General features: G+C 43.0%; 1 protein-coding gene across 1 annotated transcript in view; it reads right to left on the bottom strand.

The window, feature by feature from the left end:
- C6H10orf90 (chromosome 6 C10orf90 homolog) overlaps window positions 1-19,783 on the bottom strand; it is a 57,143-nt gene extending 37,360 nt beyond the window's left edge. The window contains exon 1 of the mRNA XM_085064611.1: window positions 19,002-19,783. Within this exon, the coding sequence (XP_084920737.1) occupies window positions 19,002-19,212 (211 nt within the window). The 5' untranslated portion in view covers window positions 19,213-19,783. The remainder of the gene's footprint in view (window positions 1-19,001) is intronic.
- Between the last annotated feature and the right edge of the window lie 296 nt (window positions 19,784-20,079).

Below are 20,079 nucleotides of genomic sequence, written 5' to 3'. Positions count from 1 at the left end.
AAAATGTACACATTTGCCCAGAGCTGCTTGTGCATAATAAGAGCTCGAGGTTTGTTGGGTGTTTTTGCCTCAATATATCAATGTATAAAATTTACCTGCTTTTGAAAGGGGAGAAACTTGGAGAGAGAACAAGTGCACTGCCTTTTATGCATTTTATGACTCAATCTGTGTCCTGCTGCAGGGATTGTTTCACAATGCTTGGGCTTAACAATGGTATTTATTGATTTATTTTTTTTTTTACTTTTAATACTCTTAATACAGTGGTGACTCCAGAAAATGTGTGCCATGGGTGCAGATGTTTCTGTGGAGGCACCAAAGGAGTGATTCCAGCACACATCTGGATCCCTCCCATTTTGTTTCCAAAACAAAGCAAGAAGATGTTCACGAGCCTGATTTGACACTGAGCAATTTGTACAACAAAATAAACTCAGTGGAGCTCCAGCCGTGATTTAATACAGACTTTTCATCTTACTTTTGTACAATAGCAGCATTCAATTTTCTGTGGAATGCTTGGGATTATTATTTCTTTCTGGGAAGTCTTTCACATTAACTGCTGTGATTACAGCCATCACCAACTGCTTGATAATAGGGGATGCAGGAGGCTAAAACCAAGATAAAAACAAAAAAAAAATCAGCTTTCCCAGGATAAAAACACAATAGCCAAGATTTAAATAACTCTGGGGCCTCAAAAGTTCTGTTTCTAAGTCGCCGGTTTGATGACAAATAGTTTTATTTTGGATAATTTAAGAATATTTTGCAGCCCACTCTGATTTATTTCAGTTGCCACTGACTTGCTTCTCCTCTAAACCTAACAACCTGTCCCACAGCTGAACTTTGTGATTATTCCACCACATAAAACTTTTTGGTTGGTGAATTATCACCTGCATTTACCTTTGGAAGGGAAAGCAGAAAACAAATCTCTATTCACAACATGCTTTTACTACACACCCACGATTTGCTTGATCTCGAAATTACCCTTTTTGGATTCCATTGCAACAGGTGGAGAATTAAATTAATTAACAGAGATTAAAACCAAAATGTTGTCACATGACCATTGGTTTTATCACCAGATTCAGCAGAAGACAACTGGAAATTCCCTTTTTCTCTTTTCTTTTTTCCTTCGCTCTGCTCTGAAATGGTGCAGCAAAGCCTGGAATTGATGATTCAATATCGAGGCACTCAAACCCCAAACTTCTGGCAGCTTTGGGGCTGAAATGTGGAGTTCTCTCCAGCTCTCTTTTGGCTGTGGATGTCACCTGGATGGGAAGGAGCAAGGCTGGGGCTGTCAGCATCCAGCCCAGGCTGCTTTTCCAAGAAGGAATCAGCTGCTGCCTAGCAACCACCCAAACCTGGGGCTGTTTGTGTATTCCATCCCTCGTGCAAAACTGCGCTCAGATCCCAAATTATTGCATTCAACAATAATTGCATTCAACATCAGAGCTGCAACAGACGGGTAAGAAAACGCATTTTCCTTTAATTCCTCCAAGTTCTCCGAGGTTGTGTTTGTTAAATACACACAACACTTCCCAACAAATTCAACGCCAGGCCAATCAGAAAAAATATTTCAATATGTGAACGGTTATTTTTCATAATATTGTCTTTTAGGAGCTGCTTTTGTGAATAGTTATTCACAAAACTTTACATTTTGATGATGACATCAGTAAGAGCAATATAAGAACAAACACAAAAGGCTGTGTTCTCTTGGGCATGACACAAATTTCCCCACAAAAAAGTTGTCCCTGTGGTTTAGAAGTCCTGATTTTTATCCTAAATATTATTTACTGCATGTGAAACAATTAAGGAAAAAGAAACCCAACCAACAAAAATAAACTGTGACCCTTTTGCACTGTGCTCTCGACTCGGATCCAGTTTTTAGCCTCATTTCCAAAAGAAATTTGATTTATGCCCTGTCCTTCTCTATGCCCAACCTGGAGTTTTGAGCTCATGGCCTCTTTAAGCAATGTGACAGAAGGGTCAATAGCTGATCTCCTGATAGTCTGACCCCAAAAATCAATGATTTGTGGGAATGAGAGGCTGAAGTGCACCAGGTCATCCCTGAGCCATCCATGGACACATTTCCCAGTCAGACAGGAGACATCCTTGTCCTGGGAGCAGGGAGGAGGCACAGGGGGCAGGTGGGAGAGGGGAAGGGAAAGGAGACATGGGGAGGAGTGAGGAACCCCAGAGCAGTGTTTGGGTTTTGGCTCAGGAGCTCTGCTGCTCACGGAATGGCATCTTTTTTGTCAGCCTGGATTTTCCACTGAGCATCTTTGTTTTCATTCTCTAAAAAAAAATATGGAAACCTCGTGCTAAGATTATGGAAATTGAGAAAAGTGGATTGCTGGAGGCCAATCTAATAACTCCACAGCTGCTTGACCCCAGTGCTGTAGTACTTCAGCCTCAATCATGGGCAACATCTGTCCTGTTTAAAGTCACAGAGCAAGACAACATCTGTCCTGTTTAAAGTCACAGAGCTGCCTGTTGTGATGGATTCCCAGATTTCACTGCAGGGAATGCCTGGAATGATGCAGTGTGAAGTGAAACCTGAACAGCTCAGAACAACCAAGTGCTGACACAATTCTCTGTCCCAGGCAGATGAAGTGGCTGGGGATGGTTGCCACCAGCCTCACTTTGTTTGTCCTGCAGTTGTTCCTTTCCCACCACAATCTCTGATGCAGAGCCAAGGCACAAACCATGAAATAACTCAGCTGCACTCTTCCAAAACCCAGCCCTTCCCAATCCCAGCCTTTGGGATGAGAATGGATCCCAAATGTCTCTGCAGGACCACCAGTCACAGGTGACAGGCATTGCTGAATGTGCTTTCCAAAACCTCTTTTGTCACTGCTACTGTTCCTTCTCCCATCACTGCCACCAAATCCTGCAGGGGAAGCTGGCAGAGGAGCTGCAGGACAAGGCTGAGCTTTTCCAGGCTTACAAGGAGCACTCTGAGCCCCAAACCTGCCCTGGTGTCCCCGAGGCTCAGGCAGAACAGGACCAGGGCATGCTCTGCCCCAGGCCAAGGGCAGCCAAGTGCAGCTGGAATGTTCTTTTGGGAAAGCAGCAGCTGGAAATGGAGATGTAAAACTGCACAGCCTATCCACATGGCTGCAGCCCTCAGGCAGACTGGGTGTATCCTTTCTCCTTCTTTTTATCCCAGTTTTCTTGGACCAAACATCTCAGGTAGATGTCTCTATTGGATTACTTCCAGTTATTTCAGTTAACTTGCAATTTTCCTCTTTTTTTTTTTCAGGTTGAGATGTGATTTTGGCTGTTCTGTTTGGGTTTGTAATTGACCTGTTTGCTTTTTTTTGGTTTGCAATGGACCTTTTCTACATGCACCCCAAAATGCTGCCTTGGTGGCTCTAAAATCCAAAGAGAAAAGGGAGAAGAGCTTGGTCCATACTGGGACAAGCATTAGTGTGCTGGGAGAACTCCAGCAGCTGTCCCAGCATGAGGAGGAAAACAGGAAAGTTTTATCCCAAACTGCACCACGGAGCTCAGTGATCCTGTGTTTTCTCTCCCCAAACCCATCCATGGAATCTGGATAGCAGGAATGCTAAACAGATGTGGAAATGCAGGGATTGATTCTGGAGAGCACTGCATTATTCAAGGGAGTCGAGAGAAAAAGGCCAGTATTTACAACAGGAGTATTTACTGTAAATTAAATCCAACCAACAGCAGCCAACTGGAGAGGCAAACACTGCAAGGATATCTGCAAGGGCATTGGGTTAAAGTTTTGTCCTCCCTAAATGGATTAAAATCCAGGCTTTTAGAATTTCGCCCCTTTTAAAGAGCAAAAAAAAAAATTAAAATACATTCAGAACTATGTGCACTTTTTGGTGCTTAGTGGGATAAAGATCATCTATGATGTAGAGAAAAAACCCAAACCCCGAAAATTCCAGCACGTCAGTCATTATTTTAAATAAAAAGGTAAAAATTGTTTCTCATAACCTACACTGAAAGCATTATTTTGAGGGATGTGCCTGGTCTATGTCATATTGATTTAAAACCACCTTATTACTCTAAATGTAACACTGTCTTAGAGGAACATTGGGATTAACACCTTGGCCAGAAATTTAATGCTGATAGCTATATAAATGTAGATTTATATACTTCATTCAGCAGTTAAGGGAAGTTTATTAACTTAAAATTAAGTAGATTTTTCTAATTTATATAGGGTTTTTTTATACTTAAATAAAGTCCTGAAGTGAGCACCAGACATTTCTGTACCTTGGGTGTACATTGGTGGTTCTGGCTGTGATCACCATTGTGACAATATTAGGATTCTCCCAGGCATTCCAGGGTTGAGGCTGTGGGGGTCTTAAGGTTTTCTGGGGGGTTTGGGGTTGATTTTTTTCCCCCCAGAGAGTCCTGCCAGCTTAGTTCCCTGTTGCCTTTCCAGAAACAGTAGCTAAATCAAGGTGTTACTGATTTCCTTGCAAAGAAACAACTAAAACCTCCACCAGCTCCAAACTTTATTTTTCCCAAACCTCTCCTTTCCTAACAGGGCTTCCAGTTTGTGGTTATCCACTGGCAGAGATGGATTAAGATCTGGTATTTGCTAACCCCAAATCATTATACCTTCACACTCACATCCCTGGAAAAAACCTCCTCCTTTTGGGAGGCAATTCCAAGGCTGGGTCAAAACTACAAGTGAATGAAGCAGGGAAAGGAGCTTATGTGGTGTGAAGTAATGCTGTAATAAAATCCAATATCTCCCTGAAGGAGGAGTTTGCAATACCTGCACCTCCAGCAGGTTATGATAACAGCCTCTGCTTTGTGGGAGAAATAAACAGCTTTATGTTCCTGACCTCCAGCACACACAGCCATGAAATCAGAGAGCAATTGGAGTTACTTGCTGCTTTTTAGATATTCATTTCTCTTCCCTGCTGCCGAAAAGGGCTGGCTGAAGGCAGCTTCTACTAGATTAGCCTTCCAACACCTTCATGCATTATAGACTCCAAAGGCATTTCCCCCCTTGATCTCTCAGAAGGTGAAAGTGTTGAGTCATTTCTTTTAAAGATCTGATGGAGGTTATTGCTCATAAAATGAAAGAGTGGTGTTTGTTCCAGAGCTGGGAGATGCCATTCCAGGTGGGACTCAGGGATGCTGCTCCAGGATGCTGATCCTGGCAGGATTCAGGGATTCTGGTCCAGGATGCTGGTCCAGGGGGGACTTGGGGATGGTGGTCCAGGATGCAGATCCAGGCAGGACTCAGAGATTCTGGTCCAGGATGCAGGTCCAGGCAAGACTCAGAGATTCTGGTCCAGGATGCAGATCCAGGCAGGACTCAAAGATTCTGGTCCAGGATGCTGATCCAGGCAAGACTCAGAGATTCTGGTCCAGGATGCAGGTCCAGGTGGGACTCAGAGATTCTGGTCCAGCATGCAGATCCAGGTGGGACTCGAGGATGCTGGTCCAGGATGCTGCTCCAGGGTGCCATTCCAGGCAGGACTCAAGGATGCTCCACGTCCAGCTACAGCTTCCACATCCCCACAGGACCCAACTCTCAGCTTCCCTCTCCTGCTCTGCTCACCCTCTCCAGGCTCAGCTCAGCCAGCCCCCAGCAGCTTACCCGAGATCACAACGGGGATTAGCAGAGCTCAACGCCAGCAATAATTAGGGTTTCCAGCGTGGGAGGGGATTGCCATTTGTGGAGCCAGTCCTTTAATGGAGAAACAGCCCCAACAGTGCTGCAGGAGAGGATAATTTGGCAGCTCTGGTCCCAGTGGCTCAGAGACATAAAATCCAGCTCATCAATGTGTAAGATTAGAAGTAATTAGCCCCTATATGGCAAAGTCATGGCGCAGGAACTCGACGCCGTCTGGGGACTTCGTGTAACGATGCCTTGGGGACAAGTGAGATGGGACCTTTGGCTTCCGTGCTTTGGAAGGGACTGAGACCTAATTAAATCTGCAAAGATGCGGTAACTGCATTAAAAGGGATTTTTAAATATGAACCGTGTTGCCTTTCACTGAACAAACTAGGTGTGTTCCACCCTGGAACGGGGAGAGAATTAATGAAAGGACAGTGAGCCAACAGCTGCTGTGCTGCTGCCAAAGAGAAGATGATACAGGATTAGACAGAATTGTGGAACATTTAATAAGAATTGAGGGATATTTACAAGAATGGAAGACTATTTAACAGGTTTCTTTGGAGGATGAGGTTTTATTCAGCTGTGGTGAAAACCAAGCATATAACCCTCATTGTAAATCCAAGGGAACGTGGGGGTTTTTAAAATCCATTTCTCCAAACGCAAAACTTATAATAAACACTGATTGCTTTACATAAATAAAAGCTAATTCTCTTGTAAAAAATAATACACAATTTACTTTTTCACTCATTAAAAAAAAATCCCAACTTGCAGCTTTTCAAAGAGGGATAGGCAGAGCTATTTATTATATTTCTGCTACTGAGTTCCATAAAGCACTTCGATCTCCCTTTTCCTTAAAAAGCCTTGGCACTTTGTGCTGGAGAAAGGGAAGATTTTAAGTTCTCTTCTCAGCAATGATTGCCTCATTTATAAGATCTATCTTCTCCCAAGGATAAAAAAAAAGTTCACTGCATGATATTAACATTTTTCTCCCATAACTCAGCCCTCTGCCTGTTGTCAGTGCAGAGCTGGAGCCTCAAAGCCTGGAAGGTGAGTGGAGAAGAATTTTAAGGGTAAGAACTCAGTGTGGGACAGCAGGAATATCCTGATGGCAAAGAGAAAAGAGCACTGAGATGACACAGGTCAGTTTATACATTTCATCCTTCTGCTTAAAAAACATTAATTAAAATGGCATCAAACTGGTGTAGGCAGCAATGCTGAGGGAAGTCACCATTTAGCCAAAAATCTTCTTTTTTTTTGTTTTTTAAGTCTTAGAAGAGATTTGATCTTTGAATTTATGATGGTGGTAGGACAATATTTATTTCTTTTATAAAAGAACCATCTTTAGCCATTCCTGAGTGAACTCAGGGTTATTTATCCTGAAATTATCCACTTTTTGGGATAATTTGTGTGAACTCAGTAATGTTTATTTGAGCCCAACTTGGTGAAAGGATATCAAACCAAACCCATAAAGACATTATCCCATCTGTGGGCTCTTCCTTTAACAAGAGCAGAAAATCCAAGCAGTGACTGTGGTTTCAGTAGAGAAGCTTGATGAGTTTGATATCCTCTCAATCACCGTGAGAAAAATCAACAGCAATCAAAGTGCTCTGGTATTTCCAGCCTTCAAGTGACCTTTCGAGAGGATTTCGGTTTGAAAACACAATATGAGGAAAAGCTGTGGATTGGGGAATTCATCTTACAGCCAAAGCCTATGCTAAATGTCTCGTGCTAGAAATGTAGAATAAACAGAAATGGGGAAAAAATGAAGGGAGGAGAAGGTGGGTGGGTGCCCAGCCTGGGTGAAGAACAGATATAATTATTTGTCTTCAATTCTGGGTGTTGGAAATATCCCTGAGCTTTCAGAAGGAGAGAAATTCCACTAAGAAAACTGGGAAAGACAAGGTGGACATAGGAAATGAGAGAAAAACTACCACAGATAAAAAGTCCCACTCTAACTGCACAGTTCCTGTGCAGGAAAAGGTAATGGAGAGAAGGAAAATTGAGAATTTTATTGGGAAAACCCTGGGGACTGAGGAGGAGGCTGCAAAGAAAGTCTGGCTGCATCCACACCAGAACAGAACAGCACAGTTCTATTTTTATTAGTTCAGCTTTTAAAGTTGAGACAGCTTTCATGCATTTTTTATTGGGTTTTTGTGGTTTTTTTCCCCAAATAAAAGCTGATTTAAAAAAAAAAAAAGTATATAAACCCCTATAATTTTGGACAGAATGGAGAGAGAAAGTCTGAGGTTAAAATAAAATAATATTAATTGCAAAGAGAAAGCTCCATTTGTACCTGGAGCTTAAAAATAGCAACTGGAGCAATACAAAGTGTTTGAGTTTGAATGAGAACACACAGCACAGAAGTGCTGAGTAACCCAGAGTGCTGCTCAGTTTTCAAAATGGGATCTCAATATCACAGACATCTCAAATTAGGATGGGATAGAGACAAATCAGTGGACAATATGGAAAAAAAAATATAAAGCTAGTGTAAAGTACTTAGAAATGACTGAAGACCAGGGTGACAAAGGAGCAGAGCCAACCCCAAAAATATATAAATAAATAAAATACAGCAGTGCTCCCCCAACTCCCTAAACTCATCCTAAAGGAGCAGAAAAACATCAAGAACCGACATTTCCCCAGAATGGCCCAGAAAGGGGAACATTAGTGCAAAATATTGACACTGAGTAAGCTGGGAGTTGTCAGCAAGTCAAACAAGATGTAATTGGGTAGAGATGCACTAAAATCACAAAATTCAGAAGATGCACAGAAAGAGCTATGGGGAGATGTGAAGCTCCTGAGGAGACGTATTTACATTAAAATAGAGTTTTTCCTGCACAAAGTGTAATTAAACCTCGAATCTCATTGACCATAATCAGGATAATGATGGAACTGACAATCTACAAGGAAATTCAACCCTTCCCAAGGAGCAAATTGATCAAATCACTCCATCACACCATTGGTTTAATATCTATAACTTGCAAAAACCACAGCAGAAGGAGTTCATAGCTGCAGCCCTCTTTGATGTGTTTTTACAGGGGAATTCTCTAAATTAACAAAACACAAGCAAATTTAGAGGTTCCCCTTCATGCTGATTTCAACCAAACCAACATGTACCAGCCTGAGGAAGAAATCTCTGCTCTAAAATAAAAATTAAGCTGTTTATTGAAACACAAAGCTGCACATTCAAGGCTTTTGCCCATCCCATGTTACAGAAGAATATTTTAGAGGGCAAGGTCATCAGTTTCATACTCCTTTTGATGCTGGGAAGCAATGACAGATTTATTGTAAGGATTTGTCAGCAGCAGCAGCAGCAGTGAGGTCACTGTGCCCCAGTGAACAGAAAATGTTCATTTACCTGTAACCCCAGTCCAGTTAAACACTTCCTCACCCAACCCTTCGGCTGGACAAAACATGTATTTACCTGATAAAGCTCTAATTCTGCATCAATATTCAGCTAATTGGAGGTTTGCTGCCATTAATTTAAATAATATACATTCATCTCACACAAATAGCTTCCAGCAGCTTCTTTAATTTAACCTTTCTTTTAGCCTCCTTTTTTTCACTGTCACGCAACCAGCAATTGAGAGCTCACAAATGACCTCCTGTGCCACAGCCCTGCCATAACAATCAACGGGAGGAATTTCATAAAACAGATTAAATTCCACAGCGTTGGCTTTGATGAATTAGTAGAATTTGTTCCCTGCAGCTGCTCGGAGTTAATCTTTGATTTTTAGCTGAGTGTTGGAAAGAGTGGACCAGGGACAGGTTGTGGTTTTGTTGCCTCCATGGCTGAGATGGAAACAGAGCCACAGCAGCAAAACTTTTAAATATTTCTGCCTTTTATCTCCCTTATCTCACTACTTAAAACAATATACGAGGAGGCACTTCCTGTGACAAAGTGTTTCTGTGTAAATTTTGAGATTATTGCAATTATTCTGTAATGATTACACTTTCCTGCCTGGTGTCACATCACAGCACAACGAAGCAGAGCTGAGGATCATTTTCCCCACAAAGCTCCAAAGGTGGGAAATGATCCCAAGGTAAAAAAATGAGCTCCAGCACAGCAAATCACATATCGTGTTTTGTTCAACACTAAATTATTATTCACCATTTAAATTAAGGGTTGCAAGGGAAATTCACTCTGAGCCTTTTCCATTTCCCTCATACTCACAATTTGGCTAATGAACCAAGAAGGCAATTAGTGCAACATCTCAATTTATAGCAGGTTGAGGTAATCTTTAGCCAGGTCACAGTTAAAACTCCTGCGCTGTGAAAAGGGGAATTTTCATCTTCTGAAGCAGCTCTGGGGAGTTAATGAGCCCTCCTGATACAGAGCAGCAGTGATGACACCATTTGTCATTTGTGGTGCTCCTGGATCCCTGGAGATGTCCAAGGCCAGGTTGGGGAAACCTGGGACGGTGGAAGATGTCCCTGCCATGGCAGGAGTGCAATGGGATGGGATTGAAGGTCCTTTCCAACCCAAACCATGGGAGCACAGCAGGGACTTGCACAAAATATGGAATTTTTGGAGCTCGTTATCCCATGCAGCTCAGTTAAACATCTCCACAAGCCATGTGGGAGCAACACACCAAAGATTCCAAAGCACTGTGGTGGGCACTTCCCTGTTGCCAGGTTTGGGGGATCTCATTTCCATGGGACAGCACTTCCATGGATGATCCCATGCTGATCCTTCTCTCAGTCAGCATGTGCCAATCCAGTGGGAAAAGGGGAGGAGAGGAGGGGAGCACAGTTAATGAGTGCCAGAACTGAACACAACTCAGGAAGTGTACATGGATAACTCAAATCACTAAAAAAGGACACAAGAAGTCATTTGATCAACTCCAATATTTCTGAGCTGCAATCAACAGATCACTCAGGAGAAAAAACCAGGAGTCATGAACAGCTTAATGTGAACAACTTTTAATGAGTGCCAGAACTGAACACAGCTCAGGGATTGTACTTGGACAACTCAGATCACTACAAAAACACAAGAAGTCATTCGATCGACTCCAACATTACTGAGCTGCAATCAACAGATGACTCAGGAAAAAAATCAGCAGCCTTGAACAGCTTAATGTGAACAAATTTTCAGCACACAAAAATAGGAAAACAAGGCTGCATAAGGAAAACACAGTGCATTATGGAAAATGCAGTGGCAATAACATAATCTGGAGGGGTGCTGCAGTGTTGTGTCAAATAATGATTTGTGTTTGTAAAATTTTAAGGGGACCTAAGCTGATTAGGTATATTTGTTATTTTAAAGCTTTGTGATAAGACTTTATGATAGATAGTCCTATAGCAAAAATTTGGAAATGGGCAATAAAAAGTGTGTTGGTTTGTTTTGATTTTTTTTTTTTGTTTAATTCAGAGTATCAATAACCACAACGTTGCTGAAAAAGAAATACTTGATTCAAATTCAGCCAAAAGCTCCCCTAGGGCTTGGGCTCAATTGGGTGCTGAGTGGTGAAAGTCAGCCTCTCCCTTTTCCTTCAAACAGCAAAGAAAAAGGAGACTGAATTTGACAAAATTGACTTTATTTACAGCAATGGCAATCACAGGAGAAGCATGAGCCTGGGTAATTGAGTCAGGAAGAGGAGTGGAGCTCTCCTGTGACAGCCTGTAATTGTCAGAGCTCCAGTTAAAGGCAGCAGACACAGATTTAAGTCATATTTCCAATGCCTGGATCAAACGTGGCCTGCAGACCTCTGGAGAGGCTTCTCACTGCAGCCTGGTCCTTCTGCTCTGATACAGAAAACATTAACCAGCAAACTACCAGGGTGATTCTGCACCCGAAGCTGAAATCATTTCATACAGAGCTGCATTAAAAATTCCATCCCCTTGGCAACTGGGAGATTCCTGCTGGAGGCAGCGGTGGGGAAGATGGGGCTCTGGGAATGTTGGAGGCAGGCAAGGATTCTGGGGGTGTGAAATCATTGGCAATTATGTCTGATCACTGGCTGCACACGTTTTTTGCTGAATGTGTTCAGATTTACTGGAGAAATTGGCCTGGAGTATTTACTGAATTCTGGAAGGCCTGATTAAAATAAAACTGTGTTCAAGACTCTTGTACTGCACGGAGACTCCGCAGTCCAGGGAGAGCTCTGGACGTGTCAGACACCAAAACAACAACAAATTAAAGCAAGGAATTGGCTCAGGAAATATCACTGCTGCTTCCTGAAAACAAGCTGAAATGCAGTTGCTACCCGAGGAGCACAAAGGGAAAGAAGATGAGAAGCAATAAAGTGGAATTTGGATGTGGCTGCAGAGCAGCTCGCTGGAGATCCACACAGCAAACGAGCACAGGTAATTAAGGCTAAATGACTCCATGGTGACCTGCCATGCCCATCCAGGCTGGAAGGGTTGCAAAGGCAGTCCAGGATGAGAGAAAACATCTCTTCCTCACTCTTCCCAGAGCCAGGGCAAGGCTCCATGTACAGCCTGGAAACACAGCAACAGCACAGGTTTCCTTGCAGGACTCTGAGCTGCTCCTTGGGTTTATCCCTTCTGGATCTCCCTGACCATTCTGCTCCCCAGGCTGGAAGCTACTGGAAGGAGCCACCAAAACAGGTTTTTCATTTTGCACAAGCCATGAACCACATTCAGCCTCTTCCCTTGGAGGCTCCACCAAGCCTCCTTGCAGGAATGACAATTCAGGAGTCACACCAGCCCCAGCCAGACACTGCAGGAATCACAGAATGGTTTGGGTTGGAAGGACCTCAAATGCCACCTCATTCCACTCCAGCCACGGGCAGGGACACTCAGAGAGCCATTCCCAAACCCTTCCACCTCCCCAGCTGCAGGAGAACAGCACCTGCAGTGGTGTTTGGCTCCCACATCCTCCTCCCATGGATAACAACCCAGCAGCCCCCATTTCCCAAGGGAAGGACAAGGCAGCTGTCTGTGATCACTCAGAGCTGGGGGAAGGTTTGGGTGCTGCTCAGGGAGTGTTGCCTTTGGGCAGCACAGCAGAGCACAAATTGCCATTGACCACGAGTGGAGTCCAGAGCCCAGAGCAGATCCAGGGCCAAAATCCTGCTCTCCTGCCCCACAGAGGAGGCAAAAAGAGCATAAAACTTTATTTAATGATCTCCTGAGAATGTGAGGACCAAGGGGACAGCAGAAGTGTGGCTGTAGCAGGGATGACTCCCCAGGCCACAGCTGAATTTCATGTCTAATTCAAAGCTTCAGCTCTTTGGATGAGGAACAGGTCATTTTCCCCAAACATAAAAATACTTCTTGGAGCACAGAAGCATCTTTCTGCTACCTTGCCCATAAACTCCAGATTAATCTGCTGTTCCAAAATGTTTATAGGTAATACCATGACAGTTTCCTTTTAAAGAGACTTATTTTACAGCTAAACTGCTCTCTTGTATTGCAAAACCTCAGCGATGAGGTTCACAGATTTTAGGGGGTCTGCAGGATTGATGTGCTCAATTTCTGCCTCTCAGACTCTACTTTCTGCTTTTTTTTTTTTTCCAGTCATCCTGCTCCGAGGCATTTCTCCAGGAAGGTGATTTTCCTTCCTGCTCGCCCTAACTCTGGCAGAAAACGCATTTTAGTGAACTAATTAAATAGAGTTGGATTGTACATCAAATATCAGTAATAATATCAGGCACTAACGTTCTGTCTGCTGTGAGAACAGGTTGCAATGCACATTGTACCTGTAATACATCACTGGGATAATGATTTGATGCATCTGTGCTGCTCCATCCTCCCTTGGCAGAGTGACCAGCAAGCCAAAAACTCTGGAAAATATTGATGGCAAAGAGGAGACTGTGATGGGGAGGGGAAGGATCCTCCTCCATGTGCTGTTCTTCCCTGAGTTTCTCCTCCCAGCTACATTCCCAGAGCTTTCTGACCCTCCAGAGTATGATCAACTCTCCTTTTCTGTGTTCTTATTAATTATTCTTAATTAAACTCCTGTGCTGTTGAAATTTAGTGTATCTCAGAAAAACCTGAGCTAAACCAGCTTAAGTTTTTAAATATGCTTTTTTTCCATCCCTCCCAAAGGATTCCAGAGTCCTTCACAAGCTACAACCACAGAATGATTAAAATTAAATTACTTTCTTGAGTGCAGTTTGAATTCTGTGAGAGTTAATTTCATTGACATGTTGATAACTTGTCCTCACTTCCCATTCCAGTGGAATAAAAAGAGGGAGATCTCAGCTAAGCAAAACAATGCCCCCTGAGACAGGAAATTCCTGAGATGCTCAAAATGCAGCACCTGTTGTCAGTGTTTCTTCCCAAGTGCAGAGAGGTAAAAAAGGATATTTTTTTGTGAACAAAGTTCACAGAACTCTTTTGGAGAATGCTCAACCCAATCCCTCATTCATCAGGCTGTGATCTCCCCCAGACCCAGAATGCTGACATTTCTCAATGACCTACTCATCCTCTAATGTCCATAATTGCCCAAAAACAGCCATGAAAAGAAGCAAAAAGTATTAAGTACAATAATAAAAATATAAAGGCTAATAATGGACTCCTGAAGTGTCAGTGACCAGGTTCATTTGGGCTCGAGGGGCTGGAGGCGCAAAACTCACATCCATCTCCATTAATATTTCCAGCCAAAGGTTAAAGAACAGTAAAACAAACTCAGCTGTCAGAGAAAATACATATTAGCATTTAGATTAGCAGTTATCATCTCCATTTCCCATCAGCAGACAACAGTGATGATGGCTTTAGATATTTTTTTCCAACAGGTTAAGGGGTCCCTGGATTCAAAGGGCTGGGAAGGACTGGCCTGGGAGATAAATGGCCTGGCCCTGGCATGTGCTGAGCATCCCCAATACATCTGGACTGTGGCTGGAATTAAAATTCATATTGCAGCAGCAATTAAAAGGCAGAAGTAGGTCAGGAGCTGTTGTTCAAGGCAATGTGCAGGAGAGGAAAGAAAGGAAAAAACCCAAAGCAAGCAGCGTTTGCCTGAAAAAAAATCAGCCTTGAGAAAGTCAGAAGGATAAGATAACAACAAGAGGGTAAAATAGGGAAAGGAGAGTTTGGGAGATTCAGTTCTGGGCTCACCAAGCTGAGGCTGTTCCCACTGGGCCTCTGTCAGCCTGACCATGACATCAATTTCTTTGTTTTCCATGGATCAGCTGTCCCATTGTCCATGGAAAGGATTGTCCCAGAGATCCTCCCTGGTGTGTCACACTCTGGGACAATGCACATCCTGGTGACCACAGCCAGCTCCAGGCACAGAAAATGAGAATAAAACCACATTGCTTCAGCTGCTGGTTAAAAGAGAGGAATTTGGTGACCTGCAGGCTGCTCCTCTGCTCTGGCAATGCACAAGGTCACTCATGCAGGTCAGGGATTTCATGGCATTGAGGGATTTCATTTTGCCCATTTTTAGTCCAAAAGGAAAAAAAAAGGGCTGAACAAAGCTGAGCAAAGTGAGAGCCAGCCAGCCAATGCTGATTAAACCTTGTTTTCAGTATGATCTAGCCTTAAAGGTGACTTGTTACCCAAAACTGCACCAAAAAATAAAAGAAAAAAAAATGTTCTCCTTCTGTAAGACTTTGCAGAGGATATATTGCCTGTTAAAATTTGATTTCATTAGGAGAGAGAATTTTTAAATAATTTCAAATGCTCCAAAAGGCAGCAGTTGGTTTCAGAAGAGCTGAAGAGAGCAGCTCTCCATGTGTGGCCCTGGGCTCTGCCTTGCCCTGTTTCCCATGGGAATTTCTGAGCCAAGCCCTGCCAGGTATCTCCCAAATCAGCCTCCCAAGTCCATTTTCCATGTCTGCAGCTCCAGGTGGCACCAGGAATTGAGAGCAGCAGAAGCAGAACACTAAATGCAACCAATTAAATCCAAACAGATTTGAAACCAAATCCCAGAGGTGCCCCAGAGCACCCATGGGGTCTGAGGACAGATTTATCTTCTGCTGCTAAAACTTTTTTTTTTCCCAGATGTTTCTCCTGAGCCCTCCTCCAGGTACAAAGGAAAATACATCCATATTCTCTTGACTCCATTCTTCTTCCAAAAGATGCCCAAAATAATTGGCAATAGCTAGTTTTGTCAGTGTTTATCACCTGTTTTCTGCATTCTTTTGTCCTCTGTCCCTCATAAATCCTGCGCTGATGGTCTTTAATAACCAGGAAAGGTTTCCATACAGGCAGAAAAGATATTTTTAATTGTTTGTGACACAACCCTATGCAGGATCCTAATAATTAGTGTAACACACCATCAACAAGTGGTGATACAACACTGGGAGAGAGCTGTTCATGCTTTGCAGGGAGAGGAGAACAGAGAATCCTTTTCTGTGGACAGTGGTGAAGGCAGATTCCCCACAGGAGTTTGCCCAGTTTCTCCCAGGTGCTCTCAGTGCTCTGCCAGGTGTGTGACTGAGTTTTACATCATCCCCCATTAATGCAGTGATTAATGCACATTAATCCCTGATGGCAATCTGAGACCTGCTGGGGCTGAGCCACACACAGGGGCGTGAGTGGGACTGCTGTGCTCAGCACTCCCTGCCCAGAGGCAGAAATAGCTGCTGAAACAGGAGCAGAACCCCTTGGGAATGTCCTGGACACAAACACAGCAGGGGCTGGTGGTGACTCTGCTCCCAGGCTGGCACTCCCAGCAGAGAAGCACATGGAGAGCAAGGGAAAACTTCATCTTAAAGAAGATTAACTGCAGGTTTATCTGTCTGTTGTCATGTGGTAAATACAGCATGTGAGTCACACCAGCTCAGCTTTTCCAGTTACAATCACAGGATCACAAAGCCATTGGGAAAGACCTCCAAAATCATCAAGTCCAACCTTTGGCCACCAACCATGGAGAGAGGCAGGAGAACCAACCAACCTCCATTCACAAAATATAACACCAACCATGAGGAGAGACAAGAGAATGACACATCAGTGATCAGAAAAAATACCTTTTTCATGCACAGTTTGTGCAGAAGTCCCCAATCCATGCTGTTCTACATCACTGCACACACATTTTTTTATACCAAACAGGGTGAACCATTCCAGAGCTCCTTTTGGCCAACTTTGAAAAACTTTTCAGCAAATTTGCTTGAACAGCCAAAATTCTAAAATTCTCAAAAGGTAAAAAAAACTAAGATGGGCACTTGACCTTTGCCCATTACCAGAAGAGGATCCTCAAATAAAAAATAGCTGCAAGTGATTTGGGTTTTTATAATTCACTAAAGAAGAACAGATGTAAAAAAAATTAGAGACTTAATACCAACTTCACTTCAGAGTAAGTTTTTAACACCATCTGGAATCATCACCCAGTGCATTTTTACTTCTAAATTCATCTCTTTTGGTCCCTTCAGGGTGCACAGAAGATAATTTCCCCCCCAGGAAGCATCTTCCCAGAGCAATGACACCAAAGAGCAGCTCCTCTCCACCCCACACTGCTGGCAGCAGCACAACCACAGAGCAGCAGGAGCAGTTCATGACTATTTATACTTCTCAGCCCCATCCTGCTGAAAGCTTTTAAGTAATTAATTTTCCTCATTAACAGCTGCAGTGGCTGGGCAAGGGCACACAGGTGCTCCTCAAGCCCCATCCTGGATTACAGGGCAGCTGGGAGGGCAGAGCTCCGAAATGCTGAGCTGGGCTGGGGAAAAGGGCAGCAGAACCACCAGTTTATAAAATAATGTGTCATCCCCACAGGTGTTATTCTGGCAAGACCACAGAGCAATAAAAAATATTCCCAGGACATGAGCACAATCCTTTTTGTTTAAATCAGATGGACAATATTTATCAACATCACTTTAGGGAGACCTAAATATACTTTAGGGATATCAGGTGCCATAGTGATTTTTTGTGCCAAAATTGCATCTCATCCTAAAAAACCAAAGTTGATACATCCCATGGACCAAAAAGGGATTTGCAAACAGAGTGAACAGGGTGAGCCAATAAAACTCATGGGGTTTGCATCTTCTCCCTGACACATCTCATCCATTATCCCATTTTCCTCTTTCATACTTTGGGAGGGAAAACGGGCACCAGGTAGAGCCTAATTTACTATTATCACTAAGGCATTCAAACACATCACCCAGAGCTGTGTTGCTCAAATTGCACTGCAGCAAAAAGGCAGGTAAAAACCTCGTTATCTCCTTGGAAAAGCTGGGCCTGGAGCTGCAGCACCCACTGATGCCCATTGAAAGCAGCAGGATTACTTTCCTGAAGAAGGATTACTCCCATGATTAAGGAGTGCAGGATTACATCCATTGTTTGCATATCTCCTGGTGTTTACATATCCCTGTTTTCACCTCTTGCTTGTTTTATTTTTTTTTTATTTTTTTTTTTATCACGGGGCATTTAATTACTGTCAGCACCAGATATCGTTCTGCTGCACTTTTATCCTTCGAAATTTGGCTGGGTTTTGGATGCCAAATTAGGAAAAAAAAATGCTTTTGTGATCCAAACAAAGGAAATAAAGCAGAAGCAGCAGAATCTGGACTGTGCAATTAAAAACAAATAAAAAGAGAGGGAGCTTGTTATCCACAATCAAGGCTTATTCATGATTCATCTCACATCCCTGCTCCTACCCATGGCCTCTGCTCTTGGGGGCTGATTGGTTTTGGATCAATTTTTTAACTCTGCCAAGTTACCTGAGAGCTCCCAGGCACTGCTGACAGGATCACTCCTGGAAAATAACAGCACTCAGACAACTGGAACAAATATCAGAGGCAGGTGTGCTGTTAATGATTAATAAATAAAAACACCTTGGTGTTTTTCACCTTATAAAGGAGTGGTGAGAGTTGCCTTAGTTTGTTGCTGCCATGTGCTTTACATATAAAATATTTCTCCTTCTTATCCTTAGGAAAACCAAGTTAATTTTCCACTATTTTATGGTACAACAGAACATTTGATGCAGAGGAAGAACTTTATGCAGAGTAAGAATTCAATGCAAGTCTCACAGCCTGGTCTCAAACCAACTAGAAAGGTATTTAACTAAGTAAAAAAAATTAAGTTTAAAATTTGTTAAGTTAAAAACTTGTTAAGTTAAAAGCTTGTTAACTTAAGACAAGTTAAGAACTTAACACAAGTTAAAGACAAGTGAAAAACTTAACACAAGTTAAACTTCCAACAGGGAACCAAGTTTTTTATTGAGAATAAAACTCCTTTCAGGTTCTCACATTTGCCACTGAATTACATTAATCTCAGGGAAAATCAGAATTGGAACATAAATATATTTTGTTTCAGTAGTGTGCCAGGGGGGATTAAAATTTAAATAGCACCAGATAACTTAAGAAGGCTTGATCCCAACTTTAATGGCAGCTCTGTAGGTCCTGTTAGAGTTAGAAATAAAGGGTTTTAGGCTTCTTTAAGTTACTTTAAACCACAAAAGAATGCAGAATATTTTCAGAAAGACCGGCAGAACACCCCAATAAACAGAAAGCAGCTCCCAGGAGGCTCAGAAAACCTCCCAAAAGTGCCCCAAACTCACCCAAAAGCCCCTTTCCCCTCCAGGCGGGGCAGCTGGGGCTCCAGAGCATGCGGGTGACAAAGGACGGAGCGTCCCGGCAGCGCTCGGGTGGCACCTGGAGCCGCCGGGTTGGTGCCCAGGGCATGGCCGGGATGCGCTCGGGGACAGCGGGGACAGCGGGGACAGGACAGCAGGGACAGCCCGGAGCAGCCAGCCCTGCCTGCCAGCACATCAATTATTCACCCTGCAGCTCCCCCGGCAGCTGCTCGGGCAGGCAGGGCAGAGCTGCTCACTCGCCGCTTTGTCTCCGCGGGAAAAAAATGGGATTTAAACCCCGGCGGATGGCAAAAGCTGCTGGTTGGTTTGGGCTGAGCGGGGAGGATCTGTGGCTGCAAACAACCGGAGTTTGTTTGCACCCTCAAGCTCGGGTGTAAAGGCTGGGTGAACACTGTTTTCTTGAATTAGTGAGGCTGAGCTCCTCTTGCTGAGTGTTCTGGAGCAAAGTTAAGAGGAAATCTTCACGTATTTCTGTGATGACCTCCTGGATTTTTAGATAGGAAATGCCTGGCTGCCAAAAGGTTCCTGTTGTAAGCAGGAAAGGTAAAGGAAAAATAAAAAGAGAATCAACCCCACATCAAATTAATAATTTACTTAAAAGTACATTGCAGTGTTATGTTTGAAATAAGTTTCTAAGGTGATGGTTTTCACTGTGGTATTTTCATTTTTATTGCAGGGTTATTTAAATCATCAGTAGTAGCACCGTTCTTTTCCTCGATGTTTGCCATCTAGGAATCACCAAAAACTGAAAATAATAATAAAAAAATCATCCTTCAGATAAATGATCACATGCGACGCAATGAAGGATTTTTAATCATTTACCTGTGCAGTTATATAATTCCCTAATGGGATAAATAAAGATTGCTATCATTTTCTCCAATATTGCTAAGAGCAGCACTGGAATATTGTACTAATTTTGCGATCCATATTCTAAATAGAATTGTAGGAAAGCACTAATCTGAAATTGTTTGAACTTACTAAAGAAAATTAAAAATATGTGATTGCAACTGGTTTGCTGCCCAAAAGGATACTGAGAGTTAAT

The sequence above is a fragment of the Lichenostomus cassidix genome, chromosome 6 (genome assembly GCF_008360975.1).
Source record: "Lichenostomus cassidix isolate B80296 chromosome 6, HeHo_3.0, whole genome shotgun sequence".
Classification (NCBI taxonomy): domain Eukaryota; kingdom Metazoa; phylum Chordata; class Aves; order Passeriformes; family Meliphagidae; genus Lichenostomus; species Lichenostomus cassidix.
The sequence above is the reverse complement of the archived record's forward strand: the minus strand, read 5'-3'. Positions and strand labels throughout refer to the sequence as shown.